The sequence below is a fragment of the Zonotrichia leucophrys genome, chromosome Z (assembly GCF_028769735.1).
Source record: "Zonotrichia leucophrys gambelii isolate GWCS_2022_RI chromosome Z, RI_Zleu_2.0, whole genome shotgun sequence".
Lineage (NCBI taxonomy): Eukaryota > Metazoa > Chordata > Aves > Passeriformes > Passerellidae > Zonotrichia > Zonotrichia leucophrys.
In genome coordinates, this window is record NC_088200.1 from 62,986,874 (window position 1) to 63,011,136 (window position 24,263).

Genomic DNA, 24,263 nt, shown 5'->3' on the forward strand with positions numbered 1-24,263 from the left:
GCTTCTCTTGTGCTGCCCAATATGCTGCTGGGACCCTTGCCCACCTGATGCTGCTCTCTGACTCTGCTGCTCAGTTAAATTAATACCAAAGTGACAAATTACCAGCGCCCAGTTAGCTGATGCTGGATGGTGGCATATATGTCCTCCTCTGTACTAGGTGATCTCCCAAAATCTGCTAGGATCTTTCAGCCAGGAGGAAAAAAAGGCACACTTTGAGAATGGCAATAGCACAGGCAGGGTGCAAAGCCACAGCAAGCACTATGGCAGGCTCAGCTCATGCCTGGCATGGTGCCTATGGGAAGGTCAGAAAGCTGCATTCCTCCTCCCAGCGTCCAACCATCAGCACTGATAACTGCACTCGCTTTAGTAGCCCAGCACACTGCTAGGTAAGCAGTTGTCTGCCACCATAGGCAAGGTAAAGCATCAGGCCATTCTTAAGATCCTAAAACACCAAATACTGGGACTAAAAAATCCAGCAACAGCTCCTAAACTTTCACATGTTTCTAGTGGCAAGTACTGCAGGGAGGGATGGCTAAGTAAAATTTGGTCTATAAGCAACTAAGCTGATTTCCAAAGTGTGGAAGAATTGAAATTCCTTCTATCCCCAGGGCTATCATGTGCATTTTTCAAGACCTTCAGAATTAAAGTTACAGATTTAATTCTTTAACATTTCAGATACTTACATTTGCATGCTTTCAAATATCTTACTTAAGTATGAAGCTGTAGATGGTACTACTGGAATAAACTGGGGGGGGGGGGGGGGCAATTAAGGGAATTAATTATTTTATTTTTAAATGAGAAATTTCCTGGGACAAGAACCAGACTTTCCGGGTCCTAAGAGGTTTTGGAGCATAGCTGATCAGCCGATCCAGGGACATATTTTCCAAAGGACTCTTAATCACTGAGAAAGAGTATTAAAAAAATAGTATCACCTATTTCTCAACCGCATAATCTATGGGTAGATGATCAACACATTGACATTGCTGTCAGACTTGAGTGCTGTGGGAAAGTCAGGATGGGTTGCATAAGTGCAGCCAGTGTCACCATCCACCTGTGCAAAGCAGGGCAAGAACACCAGGATGAGCTCAGGGTCCATTTTGGCAACTGCATGAGCAACCAAATCTGTCCTGTATCTAAATGGCAGAACACATACCCCACAACCATGATTTTTCTGCCCCCTCCCTCTCCTCCCCCAACCCCCAATTCCACAAGTAAAGACAAGAGGCAAAGGCAAGTAGGAAATGGCAAATCTGGTGGTAGCGTAGTTGGCAGGAAGAGGTATGTGAAAGACAAGAAGAAGGATCAGGAAATAGAAATAAATGTTTGTAAAATTCTTTTTTTTGGTGGGTTCATGACCTTTTCTTATTCTCAATTTTCCTCAGAGTGAAAATTTCCAACAATCAGTGATTTCTAATGCTTCCATTACTTGTTTGTCTTTTGTCTTTTTCCACATCCTCCTGAATTTGGATTTTGCCTTTGCTTGTTTAGCTACATTACTATCACAAGATTAGCAACATTCTTATCAATACCCCTTGGCTCTCTGCACTGGATTCACCCACAGGCATGCCAAAAAAGCAGTTAGGGAAAGTGGGCAAGGACAGCTTAATTTATTTATTTATTTCAGTGGAAAATAAAACAGATGAGCTGTAAATGAAATCCAGACAGCTGAAAGCCAAGCCAGCATGTCAAATTTCACTCCCAAGCCCCTTAATAAATGTATTTTTTACAGCCTTGGTAAATGATGTTCTGTGCACTGCAGGGCTTGCTAGGAGGTATCTGTACCGTGGCCAGCTTCTCTCGTTTCTGAGAATTACGTAACATCATCCAGTCCAAACAGTAGAGCTTTAATTCACTCACAAAATTTTTATACTATAAAAAGATTAAAGCAGTATGCCCTCCCCCCTGCCTCCACATTGAATGGCTAACTCTTTCCAGGTGACTTTTTTTCCCCATTGGCTTTGATGGAGCTATGTTTAATTTCCCAGGTTTGGGGTCTGGTCCCGCAGTCCTGGCAGATGCCTGCCCTCAGTCTGGGTAAGGCCTATTTTTTGTTAAAGAAGGCTGGATTTGGCCAGTCACAACCAGACAGCTGTGTAGGTTGCCTGGAGCCATGCTGCTGCTTTGGGGAAAGGACAAAATGATGCCCAGAGCACTAGTGATGCTGTTTGTTTTTTTGCCTTTTTACTTTAATATGCTCTCTGTATTCTTCACACATACATTTGTAGCTCTGTAGCCTATTGTACTAGTTGCTGGTTTTCCCAGTACTTTTCCATGGCCCTTCCCGAGGCAGAAAGACAAAAGAACTTGCAGAGCTCCAAGCCCGGGGAGGTGCAGGGCCCCTCTGCTGTCTTGGTTCCTCCTGGGAACCAAGGCCTACAACAACTCTTTGGGACACATTTCATGGACAAAGCCCAGCTAGTGCTGAGTGGGGGACTCCAGAAAAGGGGCTTGACCTGGGGAGGGGGGCGGAATTACATCAACATTTGTCCCCCTAATTGGTGCTTATCAATTATGCTAATTTCCTAAAACCTACAAAAATGCACTCATCCTTGGGAGGGTGGGCTTTTGTGGACATCTTTCCATAACTGCCCCTGAAGGCCTTCAAATAAAGATTCACTCTTATATTATGTCCTTACTAAAATGATCTTGAGTTTCAGTTCCAGGTTGGGAAAAAGGCAACACCAGGATCACTCAAGCACTAGTTTTGGGATGTGGGGTAGGTTGCTTTTTATCCAGAGGCCACAGTTTCTTTGGTGAACCCTGAATTTAAGAGAATATGAGCAACACTTTCCCATGTATGTGGATTAACTTAGCCTGTTGACATCCACAGGTGTTCACATCCAAGAGTTTGTTGACAGAGTCCTGTCGTGCTGTAAAGCATCTGCATCCCCCGTAGTCCAAAGCAAGGTAAGGCCACCAGGAGCTAACTTTGTGTTGGGAACTGCCTGGCAACATTCCCTTCCCACTGCAGCCAAAGCCTGCTCTTATACAGGAGCCAGACCCAATGTGCCTGTCCTCCCAGGTCTGATATCTCAATCTGCCTCGCTTTCCACCACTGCTTTGTATTTATCAATGAAATATGACCTTTTGGGTGGCTGAAACCAGGTCTTAAGCATATTATTTTTGCAGCTAAGCTGCAGAACACAGTGTGTAAACGCAAATCTTGTGTGCACAACGCATTTTCCTTTGCATCCAGTGTTGTGTTGAGATCCAGTATGTCTACACTGCTGCCGGAACTGGTAAACCACATATTGTCTTGGAAGCTTTCCAGATATAAATACCCTGGCAAAGACTTTGCACTGTACAAAATTCATGTATAAGTAATTAGCTAAATTGCAAACATTTTTTGTTTGTATTTGCCAGTGTTCCCATAGCTCTTTTGTACCTGAAGCATGAAAGGTCAGAATTATTTCTTTTCTGCAGAGGTGCTACTGGGCTTGGACTTTTCTTACAAAGCCATAGAAAAAATATTTCTGCTTGCTAGCTGTATGCTGTGAAGAGCCATGAACTTGTGCCACTGTGATTTTTGCCAGTGAGAAGTCCATTTGTCTAACTTCCCATTCAGATTCATTCAGTGCATAACCATTCACCCTTCCTGACAAGCCTAAACCAGGCAATCAGGGAGAGGTAAAAAGCAGAGAGACTACCATTTCCTTCCCACAGGTGAGAGATGAGGGAAGGTCTGACAAATACACTTTTAAATACATAAAAATCTGCAGCATTTGTGTTTTCTAGCATTAGCTCCATAAAATGAAAAAAATTCTTTAAATACCAGTGCCAAGAACAGACCACATACCATGCTTATGGATCAGCAGTCACAGAGACAGCCACTCCAAGCTGTGTGCAGCAGCTAATCACATTCCAAGAACCAGGGCTGACCAGGCAAGATACAGTCTCTGCAGCTGACATGACAGAACCAAATCCCACCTTGGAGAACAAACATATTCTCCAGCAAGGACAAGGAGACAAGGAGTCAACCACTCCTCTTGCAGCAGCAGCAGCAGCCGCAGCAGCAGCAGCAGCTTCTGAGCATGGCTTAGCACTTCCAAAAGGGGGATGAGGTAATAATTAAATCCCAAGATAACTGCAAGGTCAGTTCTACTTTGATCTCCAAGTATTTCTTACCTAAGTTGCAGCACTTATCTTTTTTTGTAAGTCTACCAAGTAAATACAAAGAGGAGCAAAACAGCTCCAGCAAAGCTGATATGAGACACTTCCATTTATCTCTATCAAATTGCTTACCTATTTTATTTAATCTATGTACAAACATGTTTATTGCTAGAGAACCATGTGTATACAAGTTATCAAAGCAAAAAAAAAGTACATACACACTGTAGGAAACCCACACAATCACTGTATTATTTCTCAAGGAGCAGCACTATTATATATGGGGCCCAAAAAAGCAAGGTGAGGAAGAGCTGTAAGCAAGTTGTAAGCAAGCAGTACTTCATCATCCACTGACCCTCACCCTTTTATTGTGGTAACTCAGGAGGATAAGGCTCCAATGCATCTGAAGTATCTGCATTTTGTACACAATGGCAAGATGCAAGTTCTTCTGGCTCCTGATATATTAATTGGGAGACTTGGGTCTTGTTGTAGTCCTTAAAGCATCATGCAGCACAGGCTAGATTCCACAGCAATATATAGACACTCAGCCTGAGGCCATGAGGTGGGACAGTTCAAGAACTGTGTGAAAGGAAGATGGAGAAAAGCACAACATCTCCATCCTGAATCATATGCCTTCAGATTCAAAGCTCTAGTGTCTGATAGAAAATTTTTTCATAGCAAGGCAATAACTTTTCAAGCTAACTTTATTTTAGGGTGGACTCCTAGATTTATGGGTGGTAGAACAATTTACATTAGTAGAAGGACTGATGTGATGGTAAATATATCAGCCACTAACTTTTCAGCTGTGAAGGACTTTACACTCCATGTAGATGTCTCTGGAATCCTAAAAGGAGACACCACAAATACACAAAGATGTAATAACCAGGAGTAAAATGTAAATAGATAGCTTATATCCTGTGTAACTATATAAAACCTGTTCTGTACAAGTGTTCATCTCTATATACAGAGCAAACACTAGATTCAAGGACAAGTGAGGATAATGCGTTCAAATTACTTCCCAAGGAAATGAATGAGGAAATTCTTCTCATGTCATTACTGGTCTTATATTTGTGTTTGGTTTCTTTGAAGGAAAAACCCTTTTAAACCTCCTTATGATCTGTCTTGTCTACAGTACAGAGTCATATCTGATGCATTTATCTTTGCCCCTACCGACTACTGAATGTGAAATTGGAAAGGAAGTTCCCAGCCTCCTGAAGTCAAGGAGCAATTCCTTTGCCTGTTCCACTCATGATCATGACCCATCATGGCTGCTGCCAAGGCTACTAGTCTGTGTGCACATATTGAAATCGTGGTTATGCACACCCAAAAATGAGATAATCCACACATCATCCTGACATCTGGTCTTCACCACTGGTATTAGCAGTACCATAAATTTAATTACATATCATGTGAAAAGTAGTTCCTTCTGTCTGGTTTAAAGTGCTGCTCAGTACCTGCTAGGATGTTCCTTGGTTTGGGGACAGCAAGGAACCTGTTCCCTGCTCATCTTATCCATCACACATTCTTGATTTTTAGTGTTGCAAACTCATCTAGTTCCTCCTACAACAGAGATCCATCTCTTTTCCAAATTCTCAACTCCCCATTTGATATACCCTTTTTGTGAGGGTCTATGAGGAGCTCCAGCAACTTCAGAATGGTTGTCTCAGTTTGCTCTGGTCCCCTTTATCTGACAGCTATGGATATTCTCTATCCTCCACTCCCCCCATTGCTCTGTGGGAAGCTCATGCTTTCTAGCTAGCCAATGGTTTAGAGAAGAGACGGATTTTAATTGCCATGTCATTTTTTCTCTTAAACCCACAATTCATTCAATGATGTGAGAAGGTCATAAGTTTTTCAAGTGCCTTCCCAAGGTCTTTGTTAGGGGAAAGAGGCTTTTGCGAAAGGAAATAACAGGCTCAAATGCTTTTAAAGAAGAATTCTGTGTATGTGCCTTGTCTGAAGCCTCATTGCAGCTCCTCATTGCAAGAGGCCACCCTGTGATAATGACTCAAAGGCAGCATGAACCTCCTGCCAGTGTCACAGCGGAGCAAGATTTGGGAGTAAATTGAATAGCTCACATGTACTTGTCATTTGTTGAAGGTCTGAGGCTGCTTTCTTCCTCCTGCAGCTTTCCCTGTTACCCTGTAATTAGGGCCATGATTGCTTCTGCAGCATCTCAGAACCTTGGGATGACTCTGGTGAGTGCCACAGGTAGGAGGAGATTTAATGAGATATTCTGGGTTCTCAGTTACGCCCACGCCACCCCACTGAGGTCAGCCAAATACTTTGGTGTAATTACAGGCAAACTTGTAATGCTTCCTCCCCATAAACATTTTGCAATGTTTAAAATCAAACTGCTGTATTCACCCTTTACTGTCACAGGACATTGCCTGCAGGTACATACACCAGCACCAACACAAACAGGAAAGGCATCCTTTCCCAGAGCTTCTGCCTCTGCTCAAGGCCAAGCCAAAGGCTCTTCTTCAGTGTTGGTATTTGAATTTCCGTGAGGAAATTTCATCCAATACTTAAAAGAAGAATGGCAAACTTCCTTGCCAGTTTACTATTTGGCAATTCACCTGACCCAAAACACTCTGCCTCAAAAGATGAGAGAGATAAAAATTCTGATTTCACACTGAAATCTAATTTGTGGGAAATGCAAGGCAACAGTGCTGACTGGCTGCTTCAGTGGTCTCTTGGTATCTCCCTGTCCTACATCATCTATGCCACTTGCAGGCAAGTCGACACAAAAGTGTAAAAAACTTTTTGGATGGCATATCAGGAGTCAGCTCATTCATAACATAGACCACCTCTGGAATGTGGTCTATTCAAATTGATAGAATTTTCTTCACTAAATACATGTTTTTATTCCTGTTACTTTAATTTTGGTGTGACTTGCTAGTCTGCTGATTTATCTGTGCTTTATCTGATTTTTTTCAAATTTGTCCCAAGACTATATAAGACATCCAAAAAGCATCTGAAGGAAACTAGTGCTTTACACTTCAGAGGGACAGCCTCTTAACTAAGCAGCAATGGCATTGCTTTGTATTGACAATTTGTCTGCCATCTCCTGACTGGCACAAGAATTAGACTACATGATTAAAATAAAAATCTAGATGGAATCTGGCAATTCTTTTCTTCTGAATGGATGGTTCTCCAAGGAAAGCCTTCCTATTTTTAAGGCTAAGGCCGTTTTCAGAAGTGGCTTACAGGGAAGCATTTTTGTGGCCTGTGGCAGGGTATTATTTTAGTAGCTAGTAATAAGCAATAAAATGTGGCCAGGAAAAGACATCTATCTACCAGAGCTGGAATGCAAAACAAAACAACATCTAAGTCAGGGGAGTATAAGGAGATTTGGTTCTGTAATTGTTTTAATTTGATTGTTTTATGTATTGCCACATAATAGCACAGGATGAAGTGAAGCAGCAACACTTCAGCAAAGAAATTAATGAAATGGCCTAGTTAAAGAAAGGGTCAGTAGCCCTTAACCGATGCTTCTTCAGACAACTGGAAAATGCAGAGATTTGAACCAAAAATGTTAATATATCCATGGAGAATACAGGTAGTTTTTTTGTTAAACACATTCCCTCTTCTAATGTTTGCCCTGGCTATTTTGTTTGTTTGTTTCCTTACAGATGTATGATTGCTAATTTCTACACATGTCTGTAGAGTGACAACTTCAAAACTAAAGGTTATCACACAGTATGCTCCTGAATTCCACAAGTCTCTGGTGCCACAGGCTGGTGGAGATCAAGCTCAGTTTCATATAAATCACAAGATGGAATTGCATCTAACTCAGTACACAAACAACAGGATCATCCACATGCTTTCTCCTGTCACATAGCAGCCCCTGTATTTATTGCCTTTTTCTACACTTTTCAACATTAAAAATGCATCACTGAGCAAACTGGAACTTCAGAGGTTTCACTAGCTGGATGCAACACTGAGAAAAACAGGAAGTTTGTTCTTTACCTGCAAGGGAAGAAAAACCTTTTGCGCACCACATTCCAGCACACTGTTCACATTGTCTCCCTAGTCAGAAAACTGCCATTCATTCACATGCTGCTGTGGTGCCTAATCCACCACAACCCTTTGTACATTTCAGTGACAATAACTCCATTAGTTTCCAGAAAATGCTCTTTCAATAGTTGAAGCTAAGTATAAGGCTAAGGCTGAAATGTGGTTTTTGGTGTTTTTTCATTTGTAAGCAGGGCAGAAATTCATAGTCAACTTTTCAATTTCTTTTGTGATTTTTTTTTTATTGTTGTTTTGAAGAATGAAGAAGAACAAGAGCCCTTCTTTATGTGAATTCTACCAATTCACAAGGTGGAATTTCCCTTCCCCTAAGGGCAGAAGAAACATTCTTCAAAACAAAGAAAAAACTGAGCCCAGATCTGGCAATGGCACCTGTAAATCAGCACAAAATTTACTGGTTTGGGGCTGTTCTGCAATACACACTTCTTATTTGATGCAGAAATTACATATAATCTGAACACTGACTATAAGGATAATATCTGAAAAAGATAGTAAGACATTAAAGCAAAACCATCCAATGGAATTTATTTTGCATGTTAAGAAAAAATTAATGAGACAGCTTCACTCTGTGTCTGAGTGATAAGCATGCTCATAACAGGAATAATCCCATGCCTCTCACCACACAAGAGCTCATGGCTTTAAATATATTCTTTTAATATTACACAATTCATGGATATGGGGAATCCACACATAATGGATATGGGGAATATCATTCTTAGCTCATGTCAGACCTTGGAGACTGTGCAATTTTAGGCAGCAGGCCCAGAAGCTGAACCTGAAAAGCTCTTGTGTGGCTTTTGTGAAACGGTTTGATGTCACTGCAAATACCAACAAAAATGAAAACTCCTCCCCTTCTATGGCTTATGTACATAAATATCTGTCTAATGCATAAAGGAAAAAACCAAAGGTCTTACAGACCCTACAGATTTCAAATGCTCAGAGGAGGCCCAAAAAATGCCTTCTTGGCACAGCTTAAATCTTTATACCCTGCCCTAAGTTTTCCCTTTCATCAATGGTAATTTCTGCATTTGATGACAAATCTCAACACTATTGATGGCAATGACTGCTTCTCTATTTCCAATGGAGTGATTTCAGATTTCAGATAAAACTGGAATATCTTAGTCATCTCAGTCAACATCTTGTCAATAAACTTCAGCCTTCAGACATCTATGTGAACTGCAGATCAGGTAAGCAAGCAAATGACTCTATTCAACCACAGTCCTGAATCTTGGATTAATTCAGGAACCTTTCAGCCAGAGATTCACTTTGAGAATTAATGCAGCAAGCAACAAGAAATCTTTGGAAATCTTTTGGCAAAGTACTGCTTCACTGAGTATATAAATACTCTTCTAGGTTTTGCAGAAGTGTACATTACCAAAGTTGATAATGCAGTGATTAAAAAGCTAATTAGCAAAATGCTTAAGATGATAGAAAATGAATACATAACTGCAGGTCAGAAATGTTGCCTCCAGGAAATTAAAAACTCATTTCTTGGCAAACAGTCAAGATTATAATATTGTTCCTTTATCTCAAAGCGCACTTTACTTTCTGTATCTCAATGTACCTTCCAACTTCTGGATGTACAATAGCAAGAGGAAGTCATCTTCACGTGCTAATTTTAGCAGACCCAACACACTCAGCGCATTTTTATATGTTTGGCTTTGTAGAAAGCAAAAGCCTTGTCCTTTGTGGAAAAAGCTTGTTTCTGCCTATTGAACTTCTGCTTCATGCCATTACTTTCACTAGTCCTTTTCTCATAAGCTGAGTGGGCTGTAACTAGAAGAACCAGATGAGGAAAATACAACCATGCAGCTTCTGCACAGCTGTGAACCAGCTCACTAATGAAGAACTAATTTATAATGATCCCAGCAGATGTCAGAAAGAACCAACCCTACTCCTCCGAGACATTCCTCAGAGGGAAACCAAAGACATGTATCATTTTACTGCTACAGGATGCCCCAAGATGACAAAAATTGTGTGCAACCCTTCTTCAGGAGTGATGCCTGCCTTGCACAGTCACTCATTTGGCTCACTTGGCCAATGCTTGCCTCTTGCATCCTTTCTCCATACCTTATCTCCAGAGCTTGGTTTCTGATCCCAAATCAAGGGGATGCTCCATGGCCTCTTTCTTCTGCAAATGCCCCCCAGGCACCCCAGGCAGATTTTGAGTGAGGGCAGTGCTGTCCAGAGACTCAACACCGTTCCCAGTGAGGAACCAAGCTCTTCCCACAAACCCAACAATTAGGTCCATTATGATTGTATATCTAGCACTTGTGGATTATGCCTTTAAAGAAAAAAACCTATTTCACCATCACTTGTCCAAATTCTTCTGAGTTTGCCCCAGAGTTGGATAATAGATGCAAAAAGACAGGCTTTTTAATCCTTTCAATTAAAATCCTGAGCCAGAATTAACTAATTATAATTCATGACCTGAGCCCTGGTGCCTGAAACCTGCCCTGGGAAAGCAAAAGGGCTGCCCTTACCTGGGACAGGTCTATGCAGAGTGAAGAGCCTACAGAGTCCTTATCTCCTTCACAGCATTCACTAATGAAAACTGAAAAATCAGTTCCACTAAAAGAGGCCTTCAATGCTTTCTTTTTCCTGACAAGAACTGCATCTGAATTTTTATCTAATTGCTGAAATTATTTCAACTTTGCTTTAAAAACAATAAAACCTTAAAAATACTAAAGCTGTGCTTTAAAAGTAATAAATAGAGGTCAGTATTATGAATGTTGAGGAAAACTGACAAGGAATAGATGAAAAAATATTTGGAAAATCAAAATAGCAGCATTTTTCAAATAGTTCTACCTTGGACCACTGAAACCAGATGTACTGTAAGGTACATCAGTAGTGTAAACCTTTGGGCCAAGTCTGTTGTCAGTTTGAAAAAATGGACCCTGCACAATTCATGCTATATACTTGTGACTTGCTGCAATTTCTGGGCCAACTTGAGCAAGTAATTTAAGCATGTGCCAGATCAAAGCACATTTAGGAGCCTGATTGCCTGCAGAGGGCAAAGAATCAGTCTTTCAAGAACACCTCTGCACTTTGAACAAATACATTAAACTGATTGCAGGATGTGGAAGCCAGAAGATAAGGGGCTAATATGTGTGTCTCAAACACTGCTAGCCACAGAGCTGTGGAGCCAACCAAGGATTGTTGGTAGTGCCAGCCAATTACCAACCATGACTGGAGAAAGGGGCCAAATGGAAGTAGGGCAGTGCCTTTCTGGCACAAGTGTCCTTGTTCTGGCTCCCAGAGTTAGCACAACAGAGTACAGCTGAGGCACAGGAGTGATGCTGATGAGCCAGCATGGAATGTAAGGGGGGATCAAGAGTACCCAAGATCCCTGAAGCCCCCCAACCCATTTCCACAAAGGTCAAACATAACGGGCTGCACATGATAACTCATTTGAGTAGAGAGTGACAAACTTAGCTCCAGTGCATGGAAACTTCACTATAAAAAGGACAACAAAGCCGGGACACACGTGTGTTCCAGGGGCCTGCATACCTATCAGCTGGATTGATGCTAGAACCAGGACTCGTGGTGCTGCCCTCTTCCTTCTGTTCATTCTCTGTCCTCCTCTTTAATCCTCTCTCTCTCTCTCAGTCCCTCTCCTTTCATCCTAACCCTTTACCAAAATCCACTGCCCCATGCTTATATAGGAGGTCAGGGATTACCATACACATTTCCATGCCAAATGTGTAATTTATTAATAAAACTTTGTAAGCTTTTGCAGGCACTCTTACTTTTGTCATTCCTTTCAACCCCAAGGACCTATGATCCTTGAGAGCTCCCTTCTGTGCAAGGGTGAGGTGCCACACAGGACCCATTAAAATGGAAGTACACAATAAATCAGTGATTTAGCTCTAGCTAGGCATAAATATTTACACTTTTCCTTGAATGGACACTTGCCTTGAATTAAATATTCCTAGTTAACCAGCCATGCTTATTCACTTTATTTTAATGTTAAACCACACAATGCAGGCTGAGGACTCCAGCAAATACTAGGACCAAGATTAACAAAAAAATCATAACGTTATTACAGAGAAGCAATAAACAACAATTTTCATAAATTTGATTAACACTATGAATGCTCAAAGAATACAGAAACGTGATTTTCCTGCTTTGAATAATTTTAGCATATTATTTACTTGGAGTTATTTTCAAATGCTGATACTAATGGGGTAGGAGAGGCAGGAGGGGAGGGATACTAAAAATAATGGTAGAGATGTGTGAGGGTGATGTGTGCAAATACCAACTTGCAGGCGTACACAGGTATGTGCACATGTAGTTATGCTAAATATCCATGAAAATTGATCTAAAACACCATCAGGGGAAGGGATTTGTATGCACAGCAAGCCGCTGTGTCAGGATTATGAATGTTGATGTCAGTTTGAACAAATGGATCCTGCACAGTTCACTCTATGTACTAAATCAGGATTAATACCTCTGAATTTTGGAAGCCAAAAATATAAATCAAACATGTGTCTGTCTAGTTTGGATGGCCACCTGAAATTAGGTATATTATACAGATGTCCTACCAGAGAAACCCAGGTGAGCCTGAAGAAAGCATTTACTTGTTCACCCAACACATGAATGGAACATGAGGGGAAAATTTGTGTGGGAGCATTGGCCTGCCACTGATCAATTAGGAACTAATCTTCCTCCTTTTAAAAAGAGCACACATACACACCCCAAGTAGGGTATTTGTGATTTATTTTGCCAGTCCTTGAATTAACAGGCTACTGCATAATTCTGGAGATGGAGAAAAACTATCAACCAGCAGCCTGGATTTTTGGTGCAATTCCAGCTTGTTTTTAGATTCCCTAACTGGCTTTGGCAGATCTGGAGCAAAGAATTGCAGTGACAGAGCCCCTTCAGGGTTTGTGTTCATAGCACCAATCTGCCATTCACAGTTTAACTCTTGACAAGCCTTTGCCCATTGTCTCAGTGACAGGGGCCAAACTAAAACCCAGGACTCAAGTTGTTCACATCAAGACCCAACTGTTTTCAGTTTGCTTCACTACTTTTAGCCTGGGAGAAGTACAGTTCTGAATCTAGGTTAAGAATGGCTGCCTTCCTGTTTTAAAGTTATTTAAGGAATTTCTAGTATACATGGTCTGTATGTATAAATATTAAAAAGGGACAAAAAAAACCCTGAAAAATTCACTCATTTTTTAAGAAAATAGCAGACCTACAGTAATGTATAGCTGGATCTAATATATCTGATACTGGTCCCAGAAGGAAGTCTATGTTCTTCTTAGAAATGGGATTGCATGCTAAGTAACCTCGGATAGCTCCAGGCCAAATATAACCTACAATAGTGTTTTGAGGCTTACTAAGAAAATGCAGACCCTCTCTACTTTCTGCATTACAGTCATCCTGAATCAGAAATAAAAATTTGTTTGTCTACTAAATTAGTCAGTCCCCCACTCCCACCACAAGCCCTTGCCCAAACCAAATTCGCTTATACAATTCAGGAAGATAGAATACCTAGTTGCCAACATTTGGGTACCCATGTCTACTGTTCTCAGCACTCTGAAACTGGTGATGGTTACACCACAAAGCAAATACCTTCTGCACATAAGAACTGGACACAAAGCACATAAGGACCAGAAACTGAAAAACCAACCTAGTGTTCATTTAGTGGGCAGAAAATGTTCAAGTCCACAAAGGCAAAAGCTCTCCTCTCCTCTCCTCTCCTCTCCTCTCCTCTCCTCTCCTCTCCTCTCCTCTCCTCTCCTCTCCTCTCCTCTCCTCTCCTCTCCTCTCCTCTCCTCTCCTCTCCTCTCCTCTCCTCTCCTCTCCTCTCCTCTCCTCTCCTCTCCTCTCCTCTCCTCTCCTCTCCTCTCCTCTCCTCTCCTCTCCTCTCCTCTCCTCTCCTCTCCTCTCCTCTCCTCTCCTCTCCTCTCCTCTCCTCTCCTCTCCTCTCCTCTCCTCTCCTCTCCTCTCCTCTCCTCTCCTCCTCTCCCTTTTTATTATCGCCCTCTAGGGTGGTTTTGACAACATCAACACACTACTTCAGGTAAATTCAAGTTAACGGGGTATGCATGAGAGGCTGGCACATGGAGCTGGAGGCTGGTTCAAAAGTCACTCACCTTCCACTACCACATTTGCAGGTTTCGAATAGGCTGTACCCAAACTGTTCTTGGCTACACAACGATACTGTCCTGCATCTTCTCTCTGAACATTGTGTATCCTTAAATTCCCAGAATCGAGGACAGCAATGCGAGCAGTCTCCTGCCGGAGGAAGGAGCCATTGAGGTGAGGACTCTACATGCAGGCTGCACACAAACAGCATCAAAAATCTGTCTACAAAATTTGGGCTTACATGCATGAGCACCATACATGTCCTATAACTCGAGGATTTGGGGCCAGCTCTTCCTGCTCATGACATGACACATTCACCCATTGCTATTTTTGCAGATGAGTGAATTATAGCTTGAAAGAGCTCCTATTTAAGAGAACACTCACAAGTGCTTTCCTCAGTATTTGTCCATACTTAGCAGTGACAGGCATATATCACATAAAACGTAGATACACAGAGAACATTTCGTTCACATGTAGAATCACTGCAAATGAAGATATTTATGAGATGAGCCCTGGATTTTCCTAATGCTTTCTTTCTAGCTACTAGAATTTACAAATACTATAACTAATGCTAATATTTAACACAGTATCTTTAGCAAATATTTAGTATTACTGAAAACCATTCATACTCACCTTTACAACTGTTTCTCCTTTGACCCATGAAACAGAAGGTTTTGGATTCCCCATTGTAGTGCATGGAAGAACAGCCTTTAATCCTTCTATTATTTCCACATTTACAGGTGGACGAGTTATTTTGGGTCCTAAAATTTTTAAAGCCAAAAATTAAACTTGGGATGAAGCTACAAGATAATAGAACAAGACAAATTCAGGAATTACATGCACAAATCTGCTGCTTTTTCTGTGTATTGCTGGAAGATAAAGCATTCTTTCTTAGTTTTGAAGTTATTTGGTAAGAAAGAACTTTCTTCAGCACAGCATTCAGTTAAAAAATATGCAAACCCAGCCAAGTTGCATGGGTTATTTGTTTTCCTGAGTGGAGTTTGACAGTCATTTGAATTAGGGCCTGGGCTAAAATCCAAATTCAGATAAGAGTATTTCCAGTATTGAAGAATGTTAGCATTCCAGGTTCTGACATTTTTCACTGCGTAAACAGTCTTGTCTCAAAGCTCAGATCTGGGTTGAATTGATTTTGAAAGAATTTTAACCCAGGCTTACCTCTAGCTCAACAAGAAGGGTGTGTAAATGCAATTAACATCCTTAACTGAAGGATTTATAACTATGAAAAGGAAAAGGAAAATCAAGCCTAAAAGAAAATGCAGTCAAACTGCCTAAAAGAAAATGCAATCAAACTCCCTTAAAGTTAATGAGGGATAAATTTAAATTCATTTTACTCAAAGAACACAGTCTACCTTAGTCTGAGCTGAGAGTATAAAGGATTATTATATTAATATTTTGGGAGATCTGACATTTTGAGGCCCTTGCATGATAAATGAACCAGCAGAAAAAACACTTTCAGAGAGCATCATCTCCTGGCCACCACCTGAAAGTGACTAGGATGATGCAGAGTTCCAGTATTACCAGACCTTGAGGGTCATCTCATTAGCACAGACAAATCCTTTCCTACCAACAGATGCTTTAGCCAGAATATACCTCCACTGCCTTTTAAAGTGCTTGTGTAAATAACTCTAGCCATGTGAGTCCAGCTTTACTGAGTTTGGCATGTATGTAGTTCTCTGTAAGAGCAAATCTTTTCCCCTCCATGTGGAATGATGAGATTTACAACATGGTGTTCCAGAACATTCAATACTGCTATTCAGAGCATCTGAATATAATTTAGTTGATTTTGCCATCCTCAGGAAGAAATCTGTATAGTGAAATTTTACAATTAAAATTCACCAGGGACTTAAGCAGTATTGCCTCAGAGGACTAATCTATCAAACTCTTTTACAGATTTTTGCACAAAGGGCATTCTTCAAAGCATCCATTTTTCCCTTTGAGCTTAGAACAAATATGTGTTATTCAAAGTAAATAATCACAACTGCATTAAGTTATGATCCCATATGCCATGTCTCTGACGGAAAGAACTGCACCCACCTTCCCAAGAACCAAGAATGGGTTTGCCCTGAACATGGACCCCCAGGTGCCATAGATGGGAGTCTGCTCAGGCTTTTGATTAAACACTCACGTGGCATCAGGAAGACATTGCATTCCCACTTACGCATTTTCACCTGGAGAGCCCCACAGCTCTGTGCAGCTGCTCCAACTCCGTTATCTGCTGTGCAGCAGTACACCCCATCATCGCTGTCCTCCACACTCAGGATGGTCAGCAGCTGCCCATTCCTCTGGATGCTGTACCGTGTGTCAAACAGCCTGCAGGGCACAGCACGGATTGTCAGGGACAGCCAGGGACAGAGAAAGGGAATTGCATTTGAATATGCAGACTGCTAATGTCACTACAAATGGCAATAATTCTACCTCTGATTGTCAACCCACAAACAGAAGGGAAGGTGCTGAAAATGTTGAGTTCTGAATTAAGATTCTAATTTTCACTAGACCATGCAGCTCTGGACTGTTACTAGTGTAGTGGCAATTCTTCTGCCCCGCAGACATTGGTAAAATCAGTAAGCTCATGTTTGGGGTTTTGACTGGCCAAGGACAGGCATGAGCACAAATAATCAGTTCCAGCCAGGTCCTGGTTTAGGTATCATTGTTCAATGTAAGAGAGACATGCTTACACAGGAACTAGAGGTAGTGAAATTGTTTAAAGAAACCTTCTTCAGGAAAAACAAAACAAAACAAAGCATAGCAAAAAAAGTGGGATTTTTTATTAAACAGATAAAGTTATGGAAATATTTTTAAGGTTGTGAAAAAAGACACAAACCAAAGACCATGAACTTTTGTGTCTACATCCTGGAGTAGTTTTGTCTATTTGTTTTGCAAAAAACCCACCAAACCAACAAACAAGCAAAGAAATGTACTGAAGCCATCTGGAAGCTAGAGGATTCAAGGATAGCTATGGTTTAATGACAGCAGGCTTTAACCCAGATATTTCAGAGAACTGCAGAAAGCCCTGAAGCTGGATCAACAAAAATATGGGATATTGTAACAAAGTATGTGGGTCAAAGACCAATTTCATATGTGAGCATGACAAGAGAAGTGTGGTATGTAAATAGGGGGGATATGTGGAGTCAAGTGGGAGAGCCAAGGAAATCAGAAAGAAAGATGATGAGAAATCAGAGAGCTGAGGTATTGATCTTCATTGCAAAGCTATGATAAATATAAAGAAATAGTATAAATAAACACGAAGACATTAACTATTTGTAGTGTCCATTTTCACATCTTTGTTGACGCTTTTAGGAAGCACCTTCATGCAATTGGACTTAGATTTTAATGAACAGTGGAAAAAGGGTTGGGACCTGAGGATTTTATCCCAAGCAATCACAAGTATCTGACCACTACATATGTCAAGTTTTGTCTTTTACTGTTAAAAATTGTACAGTAGTCATTGACTAATCTGAATGTACCATTGTGATGGCTTAGGTATGTATTTCCTTTCAAAGCATTTCACCACTCAGTATTACATCTCCCTCCTCTTTTCCAGCTTGGGAAGAAAGAGTGCCGTGAAGTTTTCCACAATGTAAAAGACATGCTGTCCCTGTCCCCTTCTTGTCCTAAGGAAGCCCTGTTCTGGACGATGGGCCAGGTAACCATTGCACTCAGCACAGGGCACCTGCTGGCTTACTTGCACAAGTTTTGATGTCAAATGGAAAGGCACATCCAGAAGACTAGTGCTGACTATTGTCTGTACTGGCTCTATTCTCATTGAAGTTCAAAGTTTACATACTGTTTTGTTTTGCAGATTAATCTTGCTGTCTGTCCAGGATCCTGGAACCTTGGCAGAAGAGAATTTTGGAAACAAAATAACTGATATTAATTGCTTTTAATTACTAGACCCTTTGAAGTTTGATACACACATACACACACACACTCACACACACACACACACACACACAGAGAAATACATTTACATAGGGTTTTTTTCAGAAAAAAGTGTCTTCTGATCTGATGCTTTTCCAGTGTGCAAATGCTTTCATCCAAGTTTTTAGAAAATAACAAATATATTCATATATATTTTCCTCTGTCTTTGGTGTGAGCTTTTGTATCCAGCAGTACTGAATATTAATGCCTTGTGAAATGAAACGCTGTTACTAATGCTGCTTCAGAAGTCGCTGTAAAGGAATGAAGCACCTGAGCTCTATGGCCTTACCATAAGAGATGATTTTATCTTTATTTTCCATTTTGGTCAAAGCACTGTGTCTCAGAGACAGAGTGGAATGGCTTTAAGAATTATGTTTGGCCTCTGGAAGAGGGGAGTGAGGTGATGAATGATCTGCATTTCAAATTACCTTAGAACACAGAGAAGAATGATAATCTTAAAGACATGGGAGGAGAAAGACATAGTCCTTCAAGGATGGCTTTCTCTCCCTGCTTTGATTTTCCGTCATGAATGTCAAAGATGGGGAAGGAATTAGGAGAAAGGTGACCTGATTTGGAAATAACATCCATGGAAGTTCAGAACTTCATGCTGGAACAAAGGCAGGATCAGAAGTTTAGGGCCAAAGTTTGCTGAGATGGCCAACAATGAAATAAAATTTCTGAAGGCCTATATTAATATTTGTAACTTTCTGCTTTGTCCTACTCTAAAGCAGTTTTCCAAGCAGTGAAACCTCCTTCTGCTGCAGACTTATTTGAGCCTCCTATGTCAGTGGTTCAAAACCTTTTTGGATGTTTAACCACAACAGTGAGAACCATACTTCTGGTGCATCTGAAGTACTACATCTACTCAATATGCACATCTCCTGTGGAGGCTGGGTATTGACTATGTTACACAAAGTTGTGTTGTGCTGCATTTTCCCTCGTAGAGTAAGTCACTTACAGCCATTTAGAATGAGAAACCGATGTGAAGCCATGTGGCAGATGTAATGTGATTTCAGAGCTAGAAGATCAAGTACAGTTTACTTTGTAGAAACCTGTCTGCAGCAAAAGAGCAAAAACAATGGCAGCAACTTCCATTTCCACACTTCCAGAAGGCTGCCTTCTTTGTTGACATCTTGATGCCTGGTTGTTAACATCTGACCATGCAAAACAATGAGAAGACAATTTCCAGATCCAGAACTAGAAGCAAAGAATGGCACAGCACAACCCCTCTCATGCAAAGATTCCAAGAACATTGAGACAGACAACAAACCCTGCTAAGCTCCTTTTAAATATTATACAGCATCCTCCTCCTTCATTAGTGGATGAACTGAGGAAGAAAGCACATTGAATTGTCTGAAGCTGGGGAGAAATGTCCTTGCAGCAGAAACCAACTCTCTGCAAACTCAAATGTGTGAAGGCGCAAGAGCAACCTCAAGTGCTCTTACCACTCCCTCAGAAATACAGAATCCTAGATAATTACAGCCACTCATTCTCTCTCCTGCCACAGACCGATTTTTGTATTTCCAGATATCTCCTGTATCATGAAAAGAAGCACTGTCAATTTTGGCAGAAGGTGCTGGTGAGGGCTGTGGCTGCTCCCTACCTGATGGGAATGCTGTTGCGTGTCCATGTAATCTCTGGCTCAGGATATGACTCCACTACACAGACAAACTTGGCAACATCTTCTACCAGGGCATCCACTGTTTCCAGAGGAGTGCTGATCAAAGGAGCTGTGTGAAGAAGAGAAAATGAGAACATCTTCTGGTGCCTACTGGAGAGTGTTACATAGCCTATCAAACACCTTTGGTGGAGGGAGCCATGTCCCTGCAGGGTCACTCAATGGCATTTTCCCTTGAGGTCTTTACATAAGATGCAAAACAGAGCAAACCAAGCTCCAACAAGCTCAGTGTGTCCCGTGTTTCTGACTCACAGCAACAGATGAGCATACTGCAAGGACACAGGTGAGGATGTCCCACTGCAATAAGGGCGGCATTGCATAGGCTGGAAGTGCAAGGGGCAGCACAAAAATTGAAGCCAAGTTGACCTGCCCCTGGAGTGGGAAGAGTGCCTCCTTATTACTGCAGGAGATGTAAGCTTTTTTGTTAATATTACCAGATTTATTCACTCAACTATTTATCTTTAAAGAAACAACAAAAACAAACATGAAAAAAAAAAAACCCTGTTATATACAAACACCAGACACATTATACAGCACTATATTTTTCTAAGCCAGGCTCACAAAGACCATTCAGGTCATTCAGATTTGTGTCATGTCTAGGACTCATTGTCACTTTCTCACATTTTCTAACCAAGAAGCATGAGAGTTAGAAGTTTAATAGCTATGTCTAATGCTTATTATCATAAATCTGTAGTCATACATTAGTTGACTGTATCTTTAGAAACATTTGCCATCGCTCCGGTGAAAGACTTGCAGCACAGCTGGAAGGGATCAAAGCATAAGCCTAGCCACTCACTTTCCCTGCTCATGTTATTCATTGCAGCCACTGCCTCCAAAAACACTTGAATATCTGGACCAATGGCTGAAAGAGACACATCCATATTGGTTGGACTGGATTTCACTGACAACTGTGCTGAGATAAACTATTTTTTACTATATTCCTGAAACACTACCTTGAAAATACATCATGGATTCAGGAGTCTTCCTGTTCCTCACTGAGCATAGCAGCTTCTGGCCCATTATTTGTTCACAGAGAATCTCAACTGCTGTCTGTCTACTGGCCCTCCATAGTACAAAGAGATTCAAATTCAGGTAAAAAATAAACTATATCCATTTTACCCTTCCCTCCATAAGGAATGGGCAAAAGAGAAGACATTCAGATTAAGGAGACTGAGAATAATAGAAAGTCAATATCTTAATCCTTTTTCAATTTACATGGAAGTCAAAATTGGAATGTCTTTGGAGTTCTGCCGGAATTATTTAGAGGAAGAAAGGATCAGCTTCCACTATCAGGTTTATGTAAAACTCTAAACACTTTTGACGCTTGATCAGAATGAATCTGCCTCAATAATATTTCTAGACTGTATGACTTTGGATCGTACCATTGATTAACAGCAATGACTATACTTATGTAAATCTCTAAACAACATCTAAGATAGCTCTAAAGGTCATATGGATGAAACTTCAATTAGAACAAGTCTGTGACGAGTTCGTTGTCTAAGATCACTGCTTCAAATTGTATCATGCATCACTTTATTAGGTCATTTTGGTTCATATTAAACAGATATAATCATCTGCATCATTTCCCAGATGAATCCCGTACCAGTGAAGCCAAATGGAAGACTTCTATAAAGTCTTCATTTTCCTACTACTGAAGGACATCTCAGGAGAATAACCCCCACCAATGGTTATCCTCTCTGCTTTAAATGAAACGTTGCTATTTTGTGGAAAAGTTTATTGGGGTTTAATGGCATTAACCCCAGAGTTTTGCAATCTAATTTTATATAGTACAGTTTTGTTGCTGTTGTCCACATTCCTCGATCTCTGGATGGATCCTTTTCTAACCCTGAGAAATGTAAATTTTTACAGTAATAATAATTCAAATCAATTAGTTTTATAACTGTTGTAACAGTGAACAAAGCCACTCCCACAAATAATAAAGGTACATTTGTGCCAAGAGCTGGTATATATAATGACAGTATTTTGTTCTTTGGGGAAACAAAGAACAGGTTTCTATTAAATAAATAATTTCCTGTCAGATTTCTATATTAAATAAATTCTCTAGAAACAGTTACATACTTTCAAGTGTGTCTATTATTCAATAGATGACAGAATATTGCATAGACATGGTCTGACCTGGTCCCTTTTGAAAGCCAGCATACAGATTTTTGGGCAGAATGAAGCCACGTGCATCTAAGAAAATAGTGTCCAAACTGACAGCACTACAGTAACAGAAAAAGAAATCATTTTAAAACTGCCTTCCCAATTGTGCATCCTCAGAGAGCAATCATGACAGCAACAGGGATGCATAACTTTCTTTTATGCTCTTTTCACCTTTGTGATATTTAACCCAAGCAAGGACAGTGAGCAGTGGGACTTGCCGTCATTTTGTGAGGCGGCAACAGAGTTCCGAAATGGCTGAGAAGGGACTTACATCTAAAAGCCATTCAAACAGCTTGGATGCTTTGTTAGTCCATGTTTTCTTCAGAAAGCGCTCTTAACTCATGATGTGTGCATTACCATATTTTAACATAGGAAAATAAAATTTGAACAATGTACAGACATCACATAGAAAAGGAGCCAGGCCTTTCCATATGCATATACTAGGCCTTTCTCATATATTTAAGGTATCCTTGTGGCTTTAAATAAATTGAAAATAAATTTATCTGTATATGTGTAAAGCCACACAGGTGCCATTTTTCTGGATGTCAGCTGTAGTTTCCCGAGATAGAAAAATGACCCAAGGCTGGTCACGGGACCATGAGAAAGCCAAATCCCCTTCTGTCCCCAGCCCACCAGAAGCTTCCAAATGTGTTGGCTTTGGCTTTGGATTCACACTTTTGAAACCAGACCAACCAGGCAAACAAAACAATACAGAAAACAGAACCAGTCCCTCTCCAACACTGCAGACACCTGAAGAAACTGCAGTTCGTATGGTAAAAAACAGCTCAGCTGTGATGTCCTAGAAAAGGCAATGTATCTCTTCATTACACTGCGACACCAGAAAAAAAATCTATCCCTGTCCTCTTTGCTTTTCTTTTCTCTCCACTACTACTTATCTTACCACAATATTCACAAACATTAAGTTCACAAACTTACTTACTTCAGTGCCTTACAAATATACCAATATTTTTATTTCAAAACATTTTTATAAAGAAGACACATTATTTCTCTTTTTTTAATTTTGGAAATAACCTGACTAACAATTATAAAAGCATAGCCCTGCAAGAGCAGCAATGTTAGCCTAACATGTGAATACCTGGCATTCCCCTTAAGATTTTATTTTGTTTTTCTGAAGCTGTGAAGTCTCTAGTAAGCGTTGAATTTCAAAAGTTTTGAATTGTAAATCTGAATCACCGTTCAGAAAAAATTGTTGTCCGCAGCTTTACCAAACAGGTCATCCAGAATGATATCACAGTTGCATTTTGTACCTCAAAGACTTTTCTAAACATATTTTTTTTACCAATTCTTTTGTTAGTTAAAAGTATGTGAGCATATGACCATATGCATGTGTGCGCACAAGATAGGAAGAAGGTATGATAACTTCTGTGTTATATGCTATAACAAACAGTGCATATTTGTACATATATATGTATTCTTTGTAAAGACATCACCGATATTTATTTATTTATTTTGAAGCTTTATATACTTAAAAACCTACACAGATGTGCTGAACACAACAGAGCTTGTGCTCTGCAGCAACTGGTGCTACCAGCCATTAACACTTCTGAGCTTCCTTTCACAGGAGAACTTTACATCCCACCCAAGCTGAACCCAAAGGTCTCCCCTGCCTATTACAATGGACTATGTGCTCTTCACAGACAAAGAATTCAATTCCAAACACAAATATGAGAATATTTTCTCTGCTATCCTTCTAAAAGCAGAGCAGTGACCACTGAAAGCAGACCATTTTTGTATTTTTTGGGAACGCTACAGCACCACCCTCCCCACTGCTAGCAGAGACACCTTCCCCTTTGCAAAACCGCCTTTAGCAAACGGCAGAAGAAGAGCAGGGAAAAAGCAAACCTTTCAGAAGTGTCTCAGCCAAGCTGAGGGCTGCCAGGGTGAGGACGTGCACCAGCGGCACCTTCAGCAGGTCATTCATGTTTGATCCAGAAGGCATCCAGCTCCTTCAGGCAAGGCGTGCAGACTTCCCAGCCGGCTGCATTTCGGAAGCAGTGTTCAGGCAGAGCTTCTCAGCAAGTGACAGAGTGGGGTCTGAGGGATCTAAGTATAATCAGGAATTCTCCCACCCAGTGGTGGTGACGGACGTGGCCAGCTGGTGTGTATCCACTTTGGTCAGTGTGAAAGCGTGGGGCTCATGAAACAAGAGAAAGCAAATCCCTTCTGAATTCCTTTTAAGCAAACAGAGAACAGTACAATGGGCAATGCATATCCAGGGCAGTACCCT

The 24,263-nt window shown here is 40.8% G+C and overlaps 1 protein-coding gene across 5 annotated transcripts in view; it reads right to left on the reverse strand.

Annotated features, from left to right (window-relative positions):
• MUSK (muscle associated receptor tyrosine kinase) overlaps positions 1 to 23,975 on the reverse strand; it is a 55,427-nt gene extending 31,452 nt beyond the window's left edge. For 3 of the 5 annotated variants that reach the window (XM_064735903.1, XM_064735901.1, XM_064735900.1), the window contains exons 1-5: positions 23,879 to 23,957; positions 19,778 to 19,904; positions 16,415 to 16,566; positions 14,869 to 14,996; positions 14,244 to 14,385 (exon numbers count right to left, since the gene is read on the reverse strand). In XM_064735903.1, coding sequence (XP_064591973.1) covers positions 14,244 to 14,385; positions 14,869 to 14,996; positions 16,415 to 16,566; positions 19,778 to 19,904; positions 23,879 to 23,957 — 628 coding nt within the window. Of the gene's footprint in view, positions 1 to 11,695; positions 11,722 to 14,239; positions 14,386 to 14,868; positions 14,997 to 16,414; positions 16,567 to 19,777; positions 19,905 to 23,878 lie in introns of all 5 variants that reach the window. The other 2 variants (XM_064735902.1, XM_064735899.1) reach the window with 2 other exon arrangements.
• Between the last annotated feature and the right edge of the window lie 288 nt (positions 23,976 to 24,263).